Below are 17,738 nucleotides of genomic sequence, written 5' to 3' on the forward strand. Positions count from 1 at the left end.
ATTCCCAGCCCCACTATTACTTTTTTAACGTCTAAGCCTAACCTCATGGGACTGCCCTAACCAGGCTCAATTATCCCCAACTGCTAGCACTGAAGGGAGAAGAAGTTCACATGTAGACAGGAACCATCTCACCTGTGGCCCTGGATTCAGAGTGCCACAACTCCCTGAATTGCATCAACTGAAAATGAGATTACAAGACTAGTCATTTCAGTTGTGTGTGTGTGTGTGTGTGTGTGTGTGTGTGTGTGTGTTTTAAAGAATTGCTGGTGGCTCACACCTTTAATCCTAGCTACTCAGAAGTCTGAGAACTGAGGAGCAGGCAGGAAAAGTCATGAGACTCTTATCTCCATCTAATTAAGCACCACAAAAAAAAAAAAAAAAGCCAGAAGTGGAGCTGTGGCTCAAGTGTTAGAGCCCTAGCCTTGTGCAAACAAAGCTTAGGGACAGCACACAGGCCTTGAGTTGAAGCCTCGGGAACAGCGCGTACACACACACGGAATTATACAAGAAGTCCCTGAATTACCTATCTCTCAGATCACTGAATGCTAGAGCAGTATCTATTTCCTGATCCTCAAGGGATAGTATCCTGGGGCTTCATGCTCATCATTTGGGGAAAATAACACAGGAGACCTCTGAACGTTTTTTCTCAGACCTCTATTTATGAAATTAGGAAGGCTATAACCTATGGTTTTGCCTAACCTTCTTTCCCTGACTTCAGTTTCATAGTAGGCTATTCATTTCTTTTTTCTTCTTTTTTTAAAAAAATATAAGATGGCCTCCCTATACTTTGGATATTATTAACTTTCCCTGGAATATAATCTTTAGGTTTCCTAAGCAAAAAACACAAACAAAAGCACTGCCCCAAACAGGTAATATGAAAACAATGAAAAACAGCAGGGAAAAAAATCCCTTACAACTTTATAGTTTAACATCACACAGAAGATACTTCAAAACTGCAAGCACATTTCCGATAAAATCCAACTCAGATTGTTCTGTTTCCCCATCAAGATAATGTAATCCACAACTTGTATCCTCCCACCAACCAAGAAGAAATCTTTTAGGCACATCTATTGAAAACTGTACTCTGACAATTCAAAACAAGACTGAAAACCTTACCACAGGGAAGAAAATAACAGAAAGTATCAATTCTTTCACCACAAGAAAATAACAGAAAGCATCAATTCTTTCAACCAGGTAGAGAAAGTAAAAAAAAAAAAAAATTACCAAAATGAAATGTTTCACTTACACTTTTGGTTTCGCTGAAAATCAGTCCTTGCAAAGTTTTAAATGGGAGACAAAGTACCAGAACTAGCAAATCAAGAGAAATCTAAGGGATTTAGTGAAGGAAATGACACATATGGGTTTTGGTTTTGGTCATAGATTACTTTGGCTAATTGTGAACACTCACAACAACATTATCACCTGAGAGATTGGGAGGAGAGGGAGAGGGGGAGACAAAGAAGGGGAGAGGGGGAGGGAAAAGGTGAGAGGGAAGGAGGGAGAAGAGGAGAGGGAGGGAGTGAGAAGGGGAGAAAGAGTAGAGAAGGAAGGAGGGCAGAAGTGGTAAAGAGAGGGAAAGGAGTATTCTCCCAGAATAATGAATTTCCATGCTGTCACTGGTTGTAGGGAACAAGGGCAGGAAGTAGGACTTCCCCACCACTACCATCTCAATTGCATTAATGATAATCAAGAACTTTTGCTTTGATCCTAGATTCTCGTATTTTCTGACTCTAAATAAGTCACTTCTTGGCCTTTTGGCTAAGATACAGGGTAGCGTCTGAATTGTCTCCAAAGTGAGGAGTAGTTCTTCCTCTATCCTTTCTTCAATTAAATCATTTCAAATGTTACCACTATCCTAGGATCTAGTGTAAAGAGTAACACTTTAAGCATTCTTCACTAAAATTAGGAACTAGTTTCTAAGTCTTAGAAAATCTGGACCAAAGGAGCAGTTAACCAGCTGTTGCCACCTACATATCCCCAAAATCTTACCTTAATTCCAAAGTTATGCAGTTGCCTGGCAGCTGCTAATCCTGCTGGACCAGCCCCAATAATGATGACTGATTTCTTTTCAAAAAGAAAAGAAACAAAATTCCAATTAGATTGAAAATTGGTTCTAAAATAGGGGAGAAGTAAAGAAAGAGCAATAGAGGACATGAATTTAATCTAAGTACATTATATGCATGTTTGAAAAGACTACAATAAAATAAATTACAACTTACACAATTGATATGCACCAATTAAAAGATTCCAATTAGAGCAATGGTAACAATGTACAATCATTCTGGAAGGTACAAACTGGCAGGCAATGCTAGTTCATGTATTTCTTTGATGCCTTTACAAAGTTATTTTCCTAAAGAGTATGGTATATTTGTCTTAATGGTTCCCCTCCCCCCCCACTTTTTTTTTTTCCTACAATCTGGAGCAACTATTTGATAGTCTCCTCTTGGAAGAAACATCCTATAGGGAAAAAAAATCTTGCTTATGTACATTTTATAGTGATAAAGTAGCTGACTAGCATTTTATGAAGACCACTAGGAATGCTGTTGCTAAGGTCACAGCCACTTACATTGTGGTAGTCTTTAGGGAGAAGATACTGATCCACTCCCACGGTGAGAACTCCTGTGTTAATAAGGCCTTTCCTCGTCATGAAATAAAGGATCCGCTCTACTTCTTGAACACATCGAATGCGTACAAGGCCCCGGACGATGATGTGAGGAACACATTTCTGGGGAGTAAGGGCTTCCTGAGTTTGAAAATGAAACCCAATTATTAAAAAAAAAAACACACACACACACACAAGAAATTCTAGTCAACAGCAAGAAAGCAACTCAATTTAAAAGAATGGCAAAGTAGGGCTTGATGGGGGCTCAGGGGAAGAGCACTTGCCTAGATGCTTGTATGAAGCCTCTGGGTTTGATCTTAACCACTGAAAAAGTAGGCAGGGCAAGAGATCTAAAAGACATATGTGACCAACAGGTATGAGAAAAAAATGTTTAACATCACTAATTGCTGGGGAGATACAATTCCAAATCCAATGTCATACATCCTGTCCCCAGTTAAGTGGCTATTATTATCAGAAAGGCAAAAGCAAATAAGTGCCAAAAGAAGGGAGACTTTGCACACTTATAGGTGGGGATATATGTATATACTGCCACTGTGGAAAGCAGTAAGAAGGCTCTTTGAAATAACAGAAAAACCATGTGATATAGCAGTCCCACTGTGAGGGGAGACATAATTACATCAAAGAGACCACTTGCACATTCACTGCAGCCTTATTCAAATCAAGAGATAGTAATGGGGCTGGGGATATAGCCTAGTGGCAAGAGTGCCTGCCTCGGTATACCCGAGGCCCTAGGTTCGATTCCCCAGCACCACATATACAGAAAACGGCCAGAAGCGGTGCTGTGGCTCAAGTGGCAGAGTGCTAGCCTTGAGCGGGAAGAAGCCAGGGACAGTGCTTAGGCCCTGAGTCCAAGGCCCAGGACTGGCCAAAAAAAAAAAAAAAAAAGATAGTATCAACTTAATGCCCATCAACTAACTCATTAATGAAAAGGTAGCAATTTATACACAAATTCAGCCTTAATGAGACGAACACCTTGAACCTGGAGGAACTATGTTATTAACGGTGAAATAAACCAAACATAAGAAAGGTAGATGCTGCATGATCTCACTCATATGAACACTCTAAATCAGTCAAGCTAATAGATGTAAACCATAAAATAAGAGTTAGCAAGGGCTGATGGGTGAGGTGAGGTAGGGCAATACTAGTTAGGGATATGAAATCTCAGCTTGTTATGAGGGACAAACTCAAGAGATCTATGACAAAACATCATGACTTTTAATTAATAGCATATACTGAATGCCTGAAAATCACTAATTCTCAGAGGTAGCACCACAAAAATACCTAAGATTTTACATATATTAGCTTCACTTGTTATAAGGTACATATACTTAAAAGCATCAGGTATCTCAAACAAATATAAATTTTGTCAAATAAAAATAAGTTTTAAGGACTGGGAATATGGCCTAATGGTAGTACACTTGCCTTGTATACATGAAGCCCTGGGTTCAATTCCTCAGCACCACATATACAGAAAAGGCCAGAGTGGCACTGTGGCTCAATAGATAGAGTGCTAGCCTTGAGAAAAAAGAAGCCAGGGACAGTGCTCAGGCCCTGAGTTCAAACCCAGGACCAGCAAAAAAATAAAATAAAATAAAAAATGATAATTTTTATTATCTTGTTTTCTCAAACAGTTAACTATATAAAACTGTCCAGCAAATCCACTCTGAATATATAAAATGCAAAATGGTCAAAGCAATATCAAACAGCCAGGAAGTAGACATTGTGTGGATCAGTGGGTGAATGGAAAAACAAATTGCAACATATTCACACAATAGATAATTCTATCCTAAAATGGTATGCTGTTCTGAGCTCTGCTATAATAAGAATGATTCTGGAAGGGCCAAATACTGTTTGATTCCATTTATATGAAATGTCCACAATAGGCAAATCCAAAGACCAAGTTAGAGCTGTTATTACCAAGGTCTGGGAGTAGTGTAGCAGTATTGGGGAAAGATGGAAAGTGCCCAGGTAGGAGCCTTACTCTCAGAATCATGAGAAACTTCTGAACTACACAGTGGTGATGATAGTACAATAATTTACATGTGCCTAGAGTCACTGAATTGCACATTGTACAGGAGTTAAAATGGAAATTTTTATGTGTATTTTACCACAAAACAAATTCACAGTAATCACACTCAGCATTTCACACTAAGAAGAGCAAAGGGAGGTCATTTGGTGGGGACTAAAAAAAGGGATCAATAGGTTATAGCAACTTGTACTTTGGCAGCTAGCTTTCCTCTTTCCAAGAACAAGAACAACTGTTATAAGGAATGAAAGGGCAGACCCATTACCTTCTGGACTTGAAGGCCACTACAGAAATCCAGGCTTATTATTGCTGATGCTGGTAGCATAAAAACTTGGGTGCCTCCACTCCCCTGTGTGAATGGTTTAAGATGTCCATAGTGCCAAGGCTTCAAGAAACCCTGGTCCACAGGCTTTTGTCAGACAGCTCCTGTATTTTGCTCCCCAGCCCTGTGCTGCTAGCTAGCAGCCTTACTTACTTTGCAGTTTGTATACCACAGGGCGAGGATGAGGTTTCTCAAAGCCAGGTACATGGTGGGGTCTCGAGAATATTCTGGAAACTCATAGAGTTCATCTAGTTCCATGACATCAGGCCTCACACAGAGGGCTTTGCCACACTCATTGGGCTGGTAGAAAGGCTGAAAGTACCGGTTCATGCCTGGAACTGATAGGCGACACAAGCTGTAGTTTCCAAAGCCAGAAGAAAAAGAGAGCAAAATCATACCCAAAAGAGCAGCCTGGATAAGCCCTACTCTCCACCCTGCACCAGTACTTCTGCTTACATCTGGGTGAACAAAATACATGCCAGCTACACAAACATTTCCCCATTTTCTTCTTCCAAATCATTCACAATCTTAACCTCCGTGGTATGGAAATTAAAAGCAAAAACTTACCTGTACTAAAAGTATCATAAAATTTGACACCTCAAATATTTGCAAGTGTGCTGTTCAGTAGTGTTAAGTGTATCCATTTACTGTGCAACAAATTTCTAAACTTTTTCATCTATATTTTTTGGGGGTTTTTTTTTTGGCAGTCTTAGGTTCAAATTCATGGCTTCATTCTTGCTAGGCAGGTGATCTTCCTTTTGAGCCATGCCTCCAGTCTGGCATCTCCTTGGTTAATTAGAGATGAAAGCTCATGGACTGTCTGTGTTGGCTTCAAACCACCATTAGATACAGAAAGGCGGAGCCAGGGTGCTGGGGGCTAATGCTCATAATCCTAGCTACTCAGTATACAGATATGAGCTCCCAGTTTGAAGTCAGCCTAGGCAGATACATCTGTGAGACTCTCCAATGAGCCCCAGCAAAGAGCTGTACTGGAGGTGTGGCTCAAGTAGTAGACTGCCAGTCATGAGCAAGAAAGCCAAATCAGTGTGAGGACCTCAGTTCAAACCAGAGTACATGCATGCACACATGCATGCACGCACACTCACACAAGATGGAGAGCAGAAAAGTGCTGCTGATGTAGCAACTTACTTCTCGTAAGTCAGACTTCATAAAATCATTCAACTATACAGTCACTCAACTTTCAAATAAATACTCACAAAGTGCTATAGATGATTTATACTATTATAGGCTTTCCAAATTACTGAAGGGAAGAAATAAAGTGCACACTACATCTGAGTGACAGGAGTTACCCACAGTACATCCAACCCTTAGCATCTTTAGAGAATTAGTTCTATCTCACTAGGTCATCAAAATCACTAGGTCATCAATTCCTTTGTCTCAAATGGCTAATATTGGTAGAGATCAAGGGAAGGGGAACATTGCACAAAAAGAAATATACTAACATATGTAACTTCACTGTACATCACCTTTATAATAAAAAATGGCTAGTATTTGCCACAACTATAAATTTCAAATAATCTCTCATACATGACCTATAACACAATGTAGATACTTCTTGTACTGTATCATTTAGGGAATATCAACAGTAAGTAGTCTGTACATGATGTTTATTATAGACGTTTCCCCTATTTTCTACACATGATGGGTTGAATGTGTGATGCAGAAGCCATGGACATGGAAAGCCGACTTGGAACAAAATGCACAAAGTAATGAGGTGCTTTGTCTCAGGTGTCACACATGTCAATTTCTCTCATTCCTAAGTTTCTGGGGAGGGTGAGGAGTGGGAAGGAGGAAGTACTAAAAGAACTCTCACCAAGCGCAGAGGGAGCCACTGAAGAGGGTTCCAGCGTCCCTGGGCTGGCACTGTTGGTGGTGGAGGTAGTGGTGGTGGCGGCAGTACGGTTTGTACTGGTGCAGGAGGGGCTCATGCCCACACAGTCAGGGTAGTAAGCAGAGAGCAGAGGAGCTGCCACACTGTCCTTCAGCAAAGGAGGCAGGATGAGCATGGAGTACCACCAGGTGTTGGAGACTTCTGCCACTCTCTGAAATGCACCAGCATGAGAAGGGGGAGAATGGCAGGGAAGAAAAGCACATGAGGCCTTGACAAGGGCAGGTGAGGTTATTATCTTCATTTCATTCATCCTTAGCCCTTATACTCTGTCTTTTCCCCCAGTGAGACTGAATACAGATTCAGAAACTACTCTGGCTTATGATACCTGGAAGCCATCTCTTCTAGGCAACTTTCTTTCCAGTAAATTGCAAGGGCCTCTCCCTACCAAAAAAAATCTCCTCAATACCAGGAAAAGTCTTTACAACTGCATCCAAAGCTTATTTTCTCTTCTGTCTAGCAACTCAAGATAGTGGAAACTGAGAAGTGAGGAGTCCCAAGGAGCAGTCAAGCATTATTGTTTTTTGCCAAAGGAAAAAGAAAAAAACTTTCAGAGGGAAAAGTACATGCTCATCAAGCCACCAATCATCATAATGAATAGAAGAAACAACTTTCATCTTCAAACGTGTGATCACATTCAGGAGTTGACTGAATAGAAGAACTGGATCAAAGCATCTCCAGGATGACTACTGCAGCAAAAATAAAATTCACCATGGCTTCTAAAGCCACAGTACCAAAGAGCCCATGTCAGCCACGGTCTTTGCTAACGCAGCCTAACACATATGCTCCACCAGTTCTTAGAAGCTGACATGGAAGAAGTTTTAACCCAGCTACCCCTCTATGGCTAACTATCCCTGCTCCACACAAATGCCATCTGCCATCAAGCCAAAGTTGGGTGCTAAAAATCTTACAGAGTGAGTCAAGTTTGCAGATGTGTTTCGTTTGCGCTTTGGAGTCCAAATCTGGAACCGTTTTTAGTTTACTCTGAGTCTTAATGTGATCTTATTTGCCCAGCCCTGAAGGGCACCTGTGTTTACAATCTCTGCCCTCCACACTTGCTTTCCATTCTCTATTCTTGGCCAAACGAGCCCATGAAGTACACAAATGGATGCTCTGGCTCCTCCCACAACAACCTTCTCAGCTCAGTTCAAGCAAAAGGGAAACTAGGTTTTCAGTTCCTGACATTTGGATGGGAGTATGTAGACAGATTATTGGAGCCTTATAATCCAAGCTACTCAGGAGGCTGAAATCTGAGGATAGTGGTTCTGAGCCATCCTGGACATAAAAGTCCATGAGACTCTATCTTCAATTAACCACCAAAAGGGTGGAAGTGAAGATGTGGCTCAAGTGGTAGAGCGCTAGCCTTGAATGAAAAGGCTAAGGGACAACACTTATGACCTGAGTTTAAGCCTCTGTGCTGGCACACACAAAAGGAAAAAAACAGGCTGTTCTTATTCTATTTCCTGGATCACATAACTCAGTGGATAAACCAAGTCAGGTCTCAACAGAGGATCCCACCATCTTGCTGTGACCCCAGTACATTTCTTCCCTGAAAGTCCACATGAGGGTCCTGCAACCCAACCTTTGCACACATAGCAATAACAAACTATGATTGATAATACCACTTGCTCCTTGGAGTTTCCAACCCCAGACACCTTCCTGCATGTTGATGTCAACAAGCCATCAAAAATCCAACCCTCACTTTCAAGACACTTAGCACTGCACAAGTGTTACTTGCTTTGCAGGCCACTCTACAGCATACTTAATGAAATATGCTGGCTTAGTGTCATTCCCAAGTTCATGGTCATCCTGAACCTCAGAATGTGACCTTACTTGGAATTTGGCCTCTGTAGTAAGCTACAATACGGTCACACTGGAACAGAGAGGTGCTGGGCTCACTGTGCCTCGCTCGAGTCCTTAATACAGAACAGACCGGGGTGGGCAGGGGGGTGACACAGAGAAAAGACACTGTGGTGACCATGCAGAGACGAGTGGGCATCTCCGGGCAAAGCAACACCAGTGCCTACTGGAAACTGCCAAAAAGCAGCAAGGCAGGCCTTGCTGCCAGCCTTCAGAGGGAACCTGGCTCTGCCTACACCTTGACTTCAGACTTCTGCTCTTCATTACTATGAGAGAACATTTCTATTATTTAAACCACTCAGTTTGGGGTAGCTTGTTATAGTAGCTCTAAGAAGCCAAAACACTCACTTGAAAATTTAGAATTTTCATCTTAGAATCCATAGGAATAGAAGGAAGATGCACTGGCTTGATTTCTGATCTATACCAGACTCGCTTCTATCCCAACCCAAAAATATCTGGCACAAGAACCTATAAGGACTCTTTCATGTTTTCGGTTTTTTTTTTAAGTTATTGGGCTGGGGAGGGAGCTCAGTGGTAAAGCTTGCCTAGCATATGCAGGACTCTGGGATTGACCCTCAGTACCACAAAAACAAAAGGATTTTTAAGTTTGTCTATCTCACAAATAAAACACGTGTCCTAAAGTTCAGATTCTTCTGGATGAAGAGGGCCTCAAAATTAAGGATCGTATTTAAAGTCACTTTTCCTTTCTATAATCTTACTCTACCAATCTCAAATCCAAAAAGCCATTCAGACCACTAAACAACTAATAAAGATATAAACTTAATACATGCACACATGTGCATACATGCGCGTGCATACACACACACACATTACATCCCCTTATATAACAAAATGGATTTGAAACAGATGTACTGGATTAACAGCTCTCCCTTTGGCTCCTGAATTTGACGTAACAAACCCAACTAATACTACTAAACCACTGAATCTCAGAAGAAGCACTTAGAACTCTCTGAATTCTTGCAACTCAAAACTGAGGCATTTAAAAAAATTTCAAACTGGGATCTGACTAACATAACATAGTACATAGAGTTTGCCAACTTGGGTAGTTTCCTAAAGACATCTGCAAAGTGACCAGGCTTTGCCAGCCAGACATATAGCGCTTGCCTTCAAAGTGTGGGCAAGGCCTTGCCAAAGCCACTACCAGGGAAAAAAAGAAAACACAGGGAAGGGCTACCTGACTGCGGAATCCAGGCCAATCAAATGAAGACCCTGCTATCCTTTCCTTGGAAGGATTTATACCAAGAGAAAGTCACAATGTCAACTTGAAAATCAAGTTCAGCAAGTCTGATCATTATTGCAAGGGAGAAGGAGAACAGTGTCTTTTTTTATTTCCTTTCAACCCTTGAATGTTTTATTATTCATAATCTGCTGTTCTTGCCGTTTTCATAATACAACTATCATGTTAAATTTAAAAGTCTTTGGCAGCAAACAAATAGAGAAACACATGAAATATTACTGTCGTTTTACTTAGGGTGAATTATCCATCATAGAAGGCACAATGAACTCCAATTTGAGCAGGCAAAATACTTACCAGATCTTCAGGGAGGGAGCAATGGTCTAAGTTCTCAAGCTGCAAAAAAGAAAGTCAATTCCTAGTTAGCTTTTCTGCTTCATGCTCATACTAGAGCTCAACCCCAGTACTCAGGGCCAGGGGGCTCTCCATTAGCTTTTTCGCTCAAGGCTCTACCACTTGAGCCATACCATTTCCTTTTCTTTTTTTTTCTGGTTAGTGGAAGATAAAAGTCTCATGGCCTTTTCTACCCAAGATCATTTCTAATCATGAGCCTTAGGTCTCAACCTACTGAGTAGCTAAGATTACAGGCATGAGCAAATAGCACTCAGCAAGTCCTAGTTAACCATATACCTGCAAAATGCAGTCCTAAGTGTTATTTCCTCTCAGTATGATACTTCCTATTCACCTATTAACTAGCAAAGTCCCCAGTATTCAGGAGGCTGAGGCAGAAGGATCCTGAGTTTGAGGCCAACCTGGGCTATATATAGACCTTGTCTCTAAAAAGAGAAGAAAGAAAGAAAAAGACACAACATAAAATTTCAGAAAAGTTAGGGTTAAACACTGTTTGGCTGGGTGCCGGTGGTTTACGCCTGTAATCCCAGGTACTCAGGAGGCTGAGATCTGAGGTGTGTTCTCAGCACATACACAAACATATTAGGTAATATATATGCTTATCTCAAACCAGCCATGCCACAATACAAATTTTATGCAGCAAGCTCTTTGATAAGACAGAAATAAGGATATATTTTGTCCATTGGAGCCAGCATCACTGATAGCAGAATATAACAAGTATATTACAAGAAAACAGATACTGTCTATCATGAACACAAATGCTGCCAGAACTCTTAAAAATAAATCCTAGAAACATATTCAAATGACACTATGCTAGCAAAAAGTGAGAGTGAGAATGCAGGATTGTTTCAACAATCTGAAATCAATCATTCCTTTGGTAGACGGCAACAAACAACTTGAAAGTCAAGTTGAATCAAATTCTACTTACAATGGCAGAAGGAAACAAATTTAACAGAAGACACCCTCAGTGAAACCTAAAAAGCTGCTGGGTGAAATTAAGAAGTGTGGGAAGTGTTTTATGTTGAAGGATAGTCATTAAATACTTTCAGCATCTGTAAACCATACATTCTCCACCTCAATTACTCTGCCTTGTAGCATGAAAGCAGCTATGTACGCTACTATGTATAATGAACAGAAATGTGTCCCAATAAAACTTTATTTTAAAAAATAGACAAAGGGACAAATTTGGACCATGGGCCATCATTTGCTGACAATTGGGTTAGAAGACTGAAAAAAAGGTAAGTATGGTAATTTTCCAAATGATATATATGTTCAAACATTTCAATCAAAATCTCAGGACTTTTAAATAGATTCTGATAAACGGGTAAAATGTATAATATGAAAGCATGAAAGACCTAGAACAGTTAAAATAAACTTGAAAAAGAAAAAGTTGGAAGAATTTACATTAACTGATTTTAAGACAATATAGAGGAACCAATATAACACAATCCAAAAACACACACAATTTATGTTTTTACAATGGTATATAAAGGTAAATCAAAGAATAATTTTTTCAACAAATATTGGACAACTGTCTTTTTTTTTTTTGCCAGTCCTGGGGCTTGGACTCAGGGTCTGAGCACTGTCCCTGGCTTCTTTTTGCTCAAGGCTAGCACTCTGCCACTTGAGCCACAGCGCCGCTTCTGGCCGTTTTCTGTATATGTGGTGCTGGGGAATTGAACCCAGGTCCTCATGTATATGAGGCAAGCACTCTTGCCACTAGGTCATATCCCCAGCCCCACAACTGTCTATTTTTGTAAGGAATTGTACTTTATATATATAACAAAAAAAAATCCAATGTCATAATACATTAGTGACCTAAATGTACAGGCTAAAGGTATAAAACATCTCACAGACAGCACAAAACATGTTGGCAAGGTAAAAGGTAATCCAAAGTTTCTTTAAAAAGCTCTAAGTATAGGGCTGGGAATGTGGCTTAGTGGTAGAGTGCTTACCTAGCATGCATGAAGCCCTGGGTTCGATTCCTCAGTACCACATAAACAGAAAAAGCTGCAAAAGGCACTGTGGCTCAAGTGATAAGAGTGCTTGGGCAAAAAGAAGCTCAGGGACAGTGCCCAAGAACTGGCAAAAAAAAAAGTTCCAAGTATAAAACCATAAAATGGGGCTTCCCAATTAAAAATTTTCATCAAAAGGTATCAAAAAAATTAAAAAGCTAAATGCAGACTAGGGAAAACATTCAAAATTATATACTCAGATCCAGATTATAGAAAGAGTTTTTATGATGCATTCAGACTCATTTTAAAAATTCTTCGGTAGATACTTTTCAAAGAGCAACTATGAATGGCCAATAACACATAAAGAAATGGTAACCTTCACTAGTTATCAGTGAAAACAAACTAATACCACACCTATTGTAAAAAAAAAACACCACAACATAAAACAACAAAGTGGTCTCTTGTGACTGTGCTGTGTGACTCACATCTGTAGTTCTAATTGCTCAGGAAGCTGAGATCTATAAGACTGAAATTCAAAGCCAACCCTGGCAGAAAAGTCCTCAAGATTCTATTTCCAATTAATTCGCAAAATGCTCAGTAGAGAGCATGACTCAAGTGGTAGAGCACCAACTATGGGCAAGCAAGCCAAATGAGAGCTCCAGACCCTGAATTCAAGCCCCAGTACTGGCATTAAAAAAAAACAAAAAAAAAAAAACCACAAAACATTGTAATATAGTACATCAATCATAGAAAGCCAAAGGCATGATTCATAAATTTATCATGACTAAATAACTACTCCTCCATTTACCAATAAGAAATGAAAACAGGTCAAGGCACTGGTAGCTCATACCTGTAAGTCCTAGGTAGTCAGGAAGTTAATATCTTAAGATCAAGGTTCACAGCCATGTTGGGCAGACAAATCCAAGAGACCTATTTCCAATTAACCAGCATCAAGCTGGACCTAGGTATAGCCAGGGTGGTAGAGCACTGGCTGTGACAGAGAAAAACTGAACAAACAGAATGAGGCAGAGTTCAAGCCCTAGTACTACCAGTGCATGTACGCACAAACACACAATTATCCTATTGATGCAACACTCATTTGTTTTTCATAGTAAACTTTATATATCTAATTCCTAAATGTTCACATCCTTTCCTCATTATTTTACTTCATAGAAGTCTTCCAATGTTTTATTTCAGTGCTGAGGTTTAAACCAGGGCCTAACACATTCAAGGCAGGTGCTCTCTTGAACTATATCCCCAACCCAATAATATTAATATCTTATGCCCTAGGTTTCAAAACAAATTGACCAAATATCTTATAAAACTTCCCATCTGGGCTGGGAATATGGCCTAGTGGCAAGAGTGCTTGTCTCGAATACATGAAGCCCTGGGTTCAATTCCCCAGTACCACATATACAGAAAACGGCCAGAAGTGGTACTGTGGCTCAAGTGGCAGAGTATTAGCCTTGAGCAGAAAGAAGCCAGGGACAATGCTCAGGCCCAGAGTTTGAGCCCCAGGACTGGCAAAACAAAAACAAAACACCAGAACTGGGGGGGGGGGGGGGGGGAAAGGTGGGGGGGGAAGGGAAGAAATGAAAAATAAATAAATAAATAGATAAAACTTCCCATCTGTTCTTGTAAAATGGGAAGTGTGTGAACTAATATTTTGCTGATAACAACTGTCTTTGCAAACATGCTACCAAACACTGAATTACATATTTAGAAGTAAAGCTTGGGGCTGGTAATATGGCCTAGTGGCAAGAATGCTTGCCTCATATACATGAAGCCCTGGGTTCGATTTCCAAGCACCACATATATAGAAAGCGGCTAGAAATGGCACTGTGGCTCAAGTGGCAGAGTGCTAACCTTAAGCAAAAACAAGCCAGGGACAGTGCTCAGGCCCTGAGTCCAAGGCCCAGGACTGGCCAAGAAAAAAAAAAAGAAAGAAAGAAAGAAAAAAAAAAGAAGTAAAGCTTAACACAAAGCATTCTTCAATTTAAAAAGAAAAGTATTGGGCTGGGAATATGGCCTAGTGGCAAAAGTGCTTGCCTCCTACACATGAAGCTCTAGGTTCGATTCCCCAGCACCACATATATGGAAAACGGCCAGAAGGGGCGCTGTGGCTCAGGTGGCAGAGTGCTAGCCTTGAGCAGGAAGAAGCCAGGGACAGTGCCCAGGCCCTGAGTCCAAGGCCCAGGACTGGCCAAAAAAAGAAAAAAAAAAAAAAAGAAAAGTATTTTGTGTCTAGGATTTTTGTGTGTATGCTGGTAACAGGACTTGAACTCAGGGCCTACTGTTCTTAGCTTGCTTAGTCACAGTTAACAATTTACCACTTGAGCCACAACTCCAGTTCTAGCTTTTGTCTGGTTAATTGGGGATGGAGTTTTGTGGATTTGTCTGCCAGGGCTGGCCCTGAGTCCCAATTCTCAGATCGCAGCCTCCTGAAAAGTTAGGATTACAGGCATGAGCCACCAGTACCTGGCTCCTAATATGCTTTAATGTACTCAAGGTATGCGTGACATCTGTATATACTAATGCTTATAATAACACTAATGCAATTAAACATTTTCAAACATTAAGTTATTGCCAAGCTCCAAAAAAAGTATATACTGACTATGGCTAATTCCTGTCAAACATTATGTTTGGGGCTCAAAGATAAAATATTTCCTTCCTCTGTCTTTATCTCTATCAGAGTAGCTTCTGGCCAATCAGAGAGAAACAGAAATCTACTGGCAGAACATCCAGAAAAGCTCATTTTCCTGATAACCAACAGAGATTTAAGCTGTAATACCTCTTACCCTTTGCCCATTCCCTCTCTTCTACTTAAAATCTGGACAGAGTAGCTGGTGGTATAGCAATCACCTATGAACTTGAGGATGAAAGACAAACTTAAAATGGCTGGGCTGAAAATAAGACTTCCTTAGGGCAGCTAAAGCAATCCTGGACAGCCTATTTCCAAACTGCTTACAACTACAGAAGAGTAAATCCCATCCTTCACTATAGCTGGGATTCCATTACATACAAATCCTGACAGGATGATACAATCCTAATACACACAGTGAAAAACATGCTCTATTTACTGACAACCTACCACTTAATCAAAAAAGAAAAGCAACAGAAATCATACCTTTGCAGTAGTATTTGGTTTCAGACCACATCGGTAAGTCTTTGCCATCTGTGACGTGAGCTGGACCTCCTTGGTGAGCTGCCTCCACTTCCCACACTGAGGTTTTGTACACTGAACCTAGATGAGAACAAGTCTGTATTAGTAAGCTCATCAAGAGTACCACTGCTATCCTCTGCCATCTTCTCCAAGTGACCTGACCAACTTGTAAAACTTATAATAACTTTAAAAATTATTAACTGTTGGGGATCATTGGACTCACACATGCTAGTCAAGCGCCGTACCACAGATTTATATCCCCAGCCATCTTGACCAACCTTTTAATAATACTAGTATTTTTCTCCCCCTCATATTTTCTACTTTTACCCCATCAGGGCATTTTTCCTCTCTCTTTGGTGCTAGTACTGAGGCTTGAACTCAGGGCCTGGCACTGTCTCTAGGCTTTTTTGTTCAATGTAGCACTCTACCACTTGAGCCACAGCTCCACTTCCTGCTTTTTGGTGGTTAATTGTAGATTAACAGTCTCACAGACTTTCCTGCCCAGGCTGGCTTGGGAACCTTGACTCTGAGGAGTACCTTGAGCCACCAGTGCAGGGTTAATTTCTGATCTAATATAAGTTCATGCAAAAGGAAAGTGGAAAGAGGTTCTGAGAACGGCTATAAGCAAATTTTTTCCAAATCAAATTTAAAAAAATAAACAGGGTTACAATGTAGTTCTCAGCCAAAGAGTATATACACTAAATGCAAATAATGCGCGGTAACCGACTGGATCCTGGAATATTACAAGCTTACTGAAGAAATAAACTGATCAAATCTGAATAAAGTCTGTAACACATGGACACTGGTAGTATACTAGTATTCACTTTCTCAGTCCTACAAATAACTGTAGCCTGTCAGAGTTGATTCCACAAAGGGAACTGAAAGAATGGTATCCAAAAACTCTCTGTGCTATCTTGGTAGCCTTCTGTTAAGTGTTAAAATTATTCCAAAATTTGAAAAATGTTTGTTTGCAGAGGGGTCCAACAGCTGCAATGGACATTGGTGAAAGTGAACTAAGCAACTCAAGGAAGATGGCAGGAGGGAAGAAATGAGAGAAAAAGAAGGAATAGATGATACTAACCAAAAGGAAAGAAATGTACATATCACCTGATCTAGAAGCAATTGTTTTACTGTTAATTTTTGTAGAGTTCATAAGCTTTGTAGATTAGGATGATGTCCATCACTGGAAATGTTAAAACGTGTACTGTGAAATTTATGTAGTTAATCTCAATCAAGGAAAAAAAAGAAAAAAAGTTTAAAAGTGTTATGTTTAAAAAGTGTGGATTTACAGATGTAGAAATCAATCAGACCAACACGGGATAAAAAGACAAAGGACTACAAAAGCAATACTTGCAAAACTGTTTGGTGTAAATCAACTGAACAACTCATGGGGGGAGAGGGAAGGGGGAGGGGGAGGAGGAATGAGGGAGGAGGAACAAACAGTACAAGAAATGTATCCAATGCCTAACCTATGAAACTGTAACCTCTCTGTACATCAGTTTGACAATAAAAATTAAAAAAAATTAATCAGACCCAACTTCACACATATATTAACTCAAAACAAATCAAGTAATTAAGAGCTGGAATAACAAAATTCTTAGAACAGTGAGGAATCTTTGTGACCTAGGGTTTGGCAGTGAATTCTTAGCTATGATTCCAAAAGCACAAGCAAGGAAAAAAATAAACTAATTAAAAACCTTCATCCAGGGGCTGGGAATAATGGCCTAGTGGCAAGAGTGCTTGCCTCCTAAACATGAAGCCCTGGGTTGGATTCCCCAGCACCACATATATAGAAAACGGCCAGAAGTGGCGCTGTGGCTCAAGTGGCAGAGTGCTAGCCTTGAGCAAAAAGAAGACAGGGACAGTGCTCAGGCCCTGAGTCCAAGGCCCAGGACTGGCAAAATAAACAAACAAATAACAACAACAACAAAAAAAAAAACCCTTCATCCATCAAAAAGACATGGTAAAGTAAAAAGAAAACCTATAGAAAAATTGAAATTATCTAGCTGGATGGGATTTAATATCCAGACATATTAAAAAATTCTTACAACTCAGTAACAGAAAGACAATTTTACTTAAAAACAGGGGAGGATATACAGACAGCCAACAAGCACAAAGAAAGATGCATTAATTAGACATTGCAAATCAAATCACAAGCAGACATCACTTTATGGAGTTGGTGACAATAAGGAGAAACAAGTTTTCACACAAAGGGAAGGGTGAAAAATGAGGTAGTGGCTATTAAAAAAGTTTGGAGGTTGCTCAAAAAGTTAA

General features: G+C 40.2%; 1 protein-coding gene across 1 annotated transcript in view; it reads right to left on the reverse strand.

Moving 5' to 3' along the window:
• Kdm1b (lysine demethylase 1B) overlaps positions 1-17,738 on the reverse strand; it is a 48,070-nt gene that overhangs the window by 19,429 nt on the left and 10,903 nt on the right. The window contains exons 7-12 of the mRNA XM_048348404.1: positions 15,429-15,545; positions 10,293-10,331; positions 6,806-7,034; positions 5,125-5,309; positions 2,567-2,743; positions 1,990-2,064 (exon numbers count right to left, since the gene is read on the reverse strand). Of these exons, the coding sequence (XP_048204361.1) occupies positions 1,990-2,064; positions 2,567-2,743; positions 5,125-5,309; positions 6,806-7,034; positions 10,293-10,331; positions 15,429-15,545 (822 nt within the window). The remainder of the gene's footprint in view (positions 1-1,989; positions 2,065-2,566; positions 2,744-5,124; positions 5,310-6,805; positions 7,035-10,292; positions 10,332-15,428; positions 15,546-17,738) is intronic.

The sequence above is a fragment of the Perognathus longimembris genome, chromosome 6 (assembly GCF_023159225.1).
Source record: "Perognathus longimembris pacificus isolate PPM17 chromosome 6, ASM2315922v1, whole genome shotgun sequence".
NCBI lineage: Eukaryota > Metazoa > Chordata > Mammalia > Rodentia > Heteromyidae > Perognathus > Perognathus longimembris.